The sequence below is a fragment of the Juglans regia genome, chromosome 11 (genome assembly GCF_001411555.2).
Source record: "Juglans regia cultivar Chandler chromosome 11, Walnut 2.0, whole genome shotgun sequence".
Classification (NCBI taxonomy): domain Eukaryota; kingdom Viridiplantae; phylum Streptophyta; class Magnoliopsida; order Fagales; family Juglandaceae; genus Juglans; species Juglans regia.
In genome coordinates this window covers 22340235-22345781 of record NC_049911.1, presented here as the reverse complement: position 1 = coordinate 22345781, position 5547 = coordinate 22340235, and the positions used below count along the sequence as shown (strand labels likewise).

Sequence of the window (5547 nt, the reverse complement as noted above, 5' to 3'; positions counted from 1 at the left end):
TGGCTCCTAAGCATATTTTATAAACACATGGCAATGATCCCAACAAATCTGTTGGTTGTTATAGTAAAACATTTTTGGAGATCTTTGCATGAGGATTTTATGATAAACTTAAGTAAGGTGTATGAAATTACCAGTTGGATTTGGGGCAGGTTTATAAAGCCACGTAATGTCCCAAAATCTATGAGTATCAGCTGGGACGATTGATTTATTGTAGTGTCCTAGTACTATAGGAAGGCTAATTATGGGCTAATATGGTTTGAATATTTTTTTTTCAAGTAGTTATTAGCTCCTAATATGTGTGAATGAAGAGGTTATGTGGTGAATTACCTGTCGTGGCAATATGTAATATTTCTCACAAGAAACATCAAAATCATTGTCTATTTGTGGTGAGCTCAAAAGCCTTTGTCCGCCGCTTTCTTTGCCGAAAAAAATAGGTATTTTCCATGAGTTGGGCTTTTAGTAGAGAAAGATACTTTGTGTCATCAGTTTTATCCCACGAGCTTCTCACAGAATTGAGGCATCTTGCCACCAGAATCTCTCGCAGAAAAATAGGTATTTGTTGCCGTGATTCCATGAGTGACCCATCCGATCTATGGATCAACGGCAGCTCCAAAACTTCAGCTTCTACATAACATATCAACACCCAAGAACCAACCTCACTCGCTTCTCTAAAATTTTAGTACATACACTGATAACTTAGGTGGTGTTTTGATCTCTCTCAACCCCACTTTTTGGTTTTTCACTTGTATATATGTTGTAGCATGAGTATTTTTCTTTCCGGCCGTTCGGTCTCACTCTTTGCTTGAATAATATTTAATTGCCTCTGGTGATCACTATTCAAAATCAGGCACAAGACTTTGTTTTAAAGTGTAGCTAGGTTTGAAATTTTTCGTGACCACCATTACACAAATTCTTCGTTTTGAACAAAATCCAACTGTCTCGATTGCAAAGTCTTGCAAGTCACCTAGCTATATGAGTCTAATTGGTTAACTAATCTCTCAGGATTAATTACAACTCGTGAAGTTAATTTAGCGATAGCGCATGCAATAAAGTACTTGACCTTTTGTTCTAATTTGATACCAAACGAATTACAATTCAAATGGACTAACTTTTGTCATTTGAATATATCAACAAATTATTTTTACATTAACATCTCCATATAAGTTTAATCTCCACATAATTTAGGTAGCGTACTCGTTGGACAAGCTTACAAGGTTATAATAAAATGTTACATTAAAAATGCATATTGCTGCATCCCCAAGCTCTTAATCAAATACATCTTCAACTTAATTAATTCCCAATATATTTATTTCTGTCCGTATTTTTAAACCAGGCTCATAATTTTTTATTTTTTTTAAAGAGATACGTACATATATATTTAATTAATTCCCAGGCCAAAAATTAAACTGGCGAATAGCAATTGGTTATATATAATGTACACCGCATGCATATACTCAGGGAGTGGCCGAGGGACAAATTAAAGTTAATTGGGTACGGAAATGAGCAATCTCTCCAAGTTGTTCGACCTCCTTCGCCACTTTTTCCACCTTCTCCACTACCTCCATTAATAAGAACACAAGGGTTGCCATTGCAATTAGTCCATGATCACCATTCTCCATAAGCTTCGAAGGTGACAACGACAAAACCGAGCCGAGCTCTAGTCTCGCTGACTTCAAATTTGGCACAATCGAAGCTCCTGCATGAAATCTTCTCATTTTGAAGATACTCTCCCCAAGCTCTCTTAGTGTCCATGCAAGTAACGATCCAACTGCTTCGCATGGTTCTTTCAGTGTTTCTCTCTGAGTTGTTGGCTGCCAATATATAGCACATTTCAAATTAAGAAATTATACGCCTATAAATTTGTAAATGTTTTCAAGTAAAAAGGAAAGTTATTGCGTGGACATGTATATGGTACGTAGGTCAGGCCAGAGACAATAGATAATTATAATTAAGTACCTGTTTAGGAGATTGAAGACAAGTTTTCAGTGAAAGGATGGTCGCTGCCAGCTCTCTAAGTTGCTCTCCAATCTGCAAATATTTTTCCCAAGGGTAGTACAGTCCGAATTTTCCGTGCCATGGTTCCCATTTTGCGAAATTTGTCTGAAATATTACATATATATAGAACCGCATGGATTAATATTTTTCCTACAGTGAAGATTGTCTATAATTCATGTTGGTAGTACTCAAAACGAGAGGATTATTATTTTTTTTAAAAGAAGTTAAGACGTCCCGTCAGAGCAGCTTAATGGAACATTGATGATCATGGCGTTTTGTTTTGTATTTTCCATTTTTTTTTTGCATGTTCAAGATCTGAGCAAACATTTGATTAGCTTAGCAAAGAACTTAGCACTATTTTCTGATAAATATATTGATTAATGTCAAGATGTATTATACCAGTGCCTCGTCCTTGAACTTGGAGTTCAGGATGGATTTGCAGATACTAAAATTTGCTTTAGGCTGGTTTTCCTTTTCGCTCATGAAACTGAAGTACTCCTCCAGGCATCCTACGACAAAACATGATTAAGACAAGTTATGATCAGAATAGACAAGTTAAGAGCTATCTATCTAGATAATAATGCACTCTAAAGATTGAAAGCCAGACAGAAAAAAATAGCCATTTAAAGAAGCTTACCTTCCATAGAGAGTGCTAGGTCTTCAAATTTGGAGGCAAAAGAGTGATGAAGTTCATCGCTAGCCCAAACAGGGAAGACAAACAAGCTTACGAAAATGCAGATGGCAAAGCCCATACCAATTGTTGAGAGACGTTCACGGGCTACTGTCATGACCTCTTCAGCACGTATACCAGAAACCACTACTAAATTGAAGGTGAGGATGAATATCAAGGCCCCATAATCATATCTTTTCTTAATGCTTGGAATCATTCGAGTATATGTTGCAGCTGCAGCTGAAATTAATTCAATTTGACGATTAATGATCAGAATCATATATATCATTCTTCAGATATATATATATATATATAGGTTTGATTATATGTATATATATATATATGTAATATATATACAGCTTAGGCAATTATATGCATGATAGTTGCTTTAATTTGCGGCAATACGTTGGGTATAGATCGAATATGTGTAAAATGCATTGCCTATTAGCCTGCATATTGCCTATGATCAGAATATGTGTTGAAAATGTGTACTAAAATGACAAAGCCATAAAATAAATAAATGCATTTCTCAAGGATCGCAGCCACCAATAGATGGCTTAGGAAATATATATATATATATATATATTGTGCTGAGTTGTACACGGTTCCTTTCTAAAATAATAATAATAATAGCAGCAACAACAACAACGCACCATCAACTAATAGGATTCAGATCTTTTTCTTTCGTTTTTTTCTTTGATAAAGCATCAATATCTTATTATAAGCTTACCAAGAAAGGACAATTAATTAAACTTTCGTGCTTAATATTTTAAGGAAACATGATAGAATTAAATAAACTTGGATAGCAGTGAAAAACTTTCTAGCTCCATTAATAATAGCAACGCATTTTTCTTTCTTTCGTTAATTAATTCCAAAGAATAAGCCAAGTAAGTCTTACCGAAAATGAAAACAGAAACGCCAACGACAATGGCGTTGCCAATACCACCTACTTCTTGAGCTAGGGCTGCTGCTAAACAACCCAGTCCACCTCCTAATATAGTTCCAAGTCCACGGTTCAAGCCCTTGCTTAGTGTAGCACCTGCCATATAATAAATATATTAATATATCATCCACAAATAGCATAAAATGAAATTAGTTTCGAAGCAGCTAACTAGCACTTAACATGATTTTCTTTTTTCTTGGACTATATAATCAGACTACATATAATAGATATATAGGATTATGATAAACAAACCTGCATAGAATTCAAAGATGACCACAACTGTCATTATAGCCCACATGGCATTTTCTCCAACTTGCCTAAAAAGTGGATCCAAGAGGTAGAGAAGTGAAACCAAAACCAGCGCAGTTCCAACCTTGACACTATGAATGACTCTTCTCAGGTCATGCTTAGTTTTCTTTTCTCTAAGATTGGAAAAAATGGGAGGAAGTGAAAATTTGATCAGTACTTTCTTCTTCTTTTCTCTTAGATAGGAAATCATGGGTTGAAGTGAGAAATGAGACTTCTTCTTCTCCTCAAGAGCAGGAACCCCCTCTCCATCCGGAATAGATATTACAGTTGAGCCCATATTGGTGATGAATATCTCCCTTTCTCCTTTTTTCGATCCCCCAGATTTTTGCTTGAAATGAACTTCACTTCCTTGTTCATGAGTAGTATGAGTTGGAGACAAACCATATATATATATACACATGGCATCGCTAAACAGGAGATGTATAGGGAAAGTGGCTGGAACAGGCACTATGCACTTCCACTAAAAACAACAGGCCAGAGGAACCTAAAAAGAAACGAGAACATGAAAAAACCGCATTTACAACTTTGTGCAATTATCTCAATGTGCACAAATTATATTTTTTGAAGTTATAAGTGACTCTAGTGGAACACGCTTAATTGCACTGCACGACGCAGGCTACCTTGTTAAACAGTACATGATATTGTGGAGGATGGTCTTATCGCAACACCTCTATGCATTTCGTACATGTGGGCCGGGGGGTCGATCGATCGAGCTACGTACATACCTAGCTTCATGTAGGGTTTCGATTGGATAATATATCCCACGATAGTACTTTTAAAGCTAATCTGTATATATAGCCAGTAGTAGAGAGACCATACTCCGACAGTGTTTAACTAAGTTTCACTAAGCTTTTAACTTCCAATTATTTCTTATTCATGTTAGTGGATGATTGCGAAATAGCCAGGTAGGTTTCAATATTATCAATATCATGTCTACGTACATACGTGTGCGCAGATTGATCAACAGGCCGCTAGGCCAGCGATCTGCATTCCTTTATGACTGTTCCATCATGCCTGCCTGCATGCTGGCTGGCCGGCCTGCTTCTTTTGCGCATGTTTTTCGATCATGATACGTGCATATTAATTATATGTATATATGCATGTGTAATCTCTCTGATTTATACGTGTAGTTAATTCCATAGCTAGCTAGGGAAAATAAATTAATATTATGTGTGATATTGTTTTATTACTACCAGCTCGATCGGAATTAATCGATCGTAAGTCCTATATATAATATTAATCGTATATATTCCAGAGAAATGAGCCAAAGAGTGGCTGCCTGGAGGAAGAGAAAGTGGAGTACTATAAATTAATATATAATTAATTAAATAAATTATAAAAAGGACGAGTCTTAACTTATATTCACAATACTACTGATATATCATGATTAATTAGAAAATGACACCCACCTGATCCCCTTAGTTAATCGTGGCCCATCATATGTCGCATTTGCGCCACTAACTTTTATGATGATCGATCTATACTTACGTGATCATGTTGGCTATTTCTCTAATGGGTACACCTAATATGTGTGTGTGTGTGTATATATATATATATATATATATATATATATATATATATGTTTTAAACGACAAAATCCTGGCACTTCATATATACATACGTATATATG

General features: G+C 35.7%; 1 protein-coding gene across 1 annotated transcript; it reads right to left on the bottom strand.

Annotated features, from left to right (window-relative positions):
• Positions 1–1369: 1369 nt before the first annotated feature.
• LOC109010904 (aluminum-activated malate transporter 8-like) lies at positions 1370–4255 on the bottom strand. Its single transcript, XM_035682896.1, has 6 exons — positions 3861–4255; positions 3564–3704; positions 2633–2905; positions 2395–2504; positions 1957–2100; positions 1370–1811 (listed from the first exon to the last, which is right to left on the bottom strand). The coding sequence occupies exons 1-6, from the start codon at positions 4192–4194 to the stop codon at positions 1455–1457; spliced, it is 1359 nt and encodes a 452-aa protein (XP_035538789.1). The 5' UTR covers positions 4195–4255; the 3' UTR covers positions 1370–1454.
• Positions 4256–5547: the final 1292 nt, after the last annotated feature.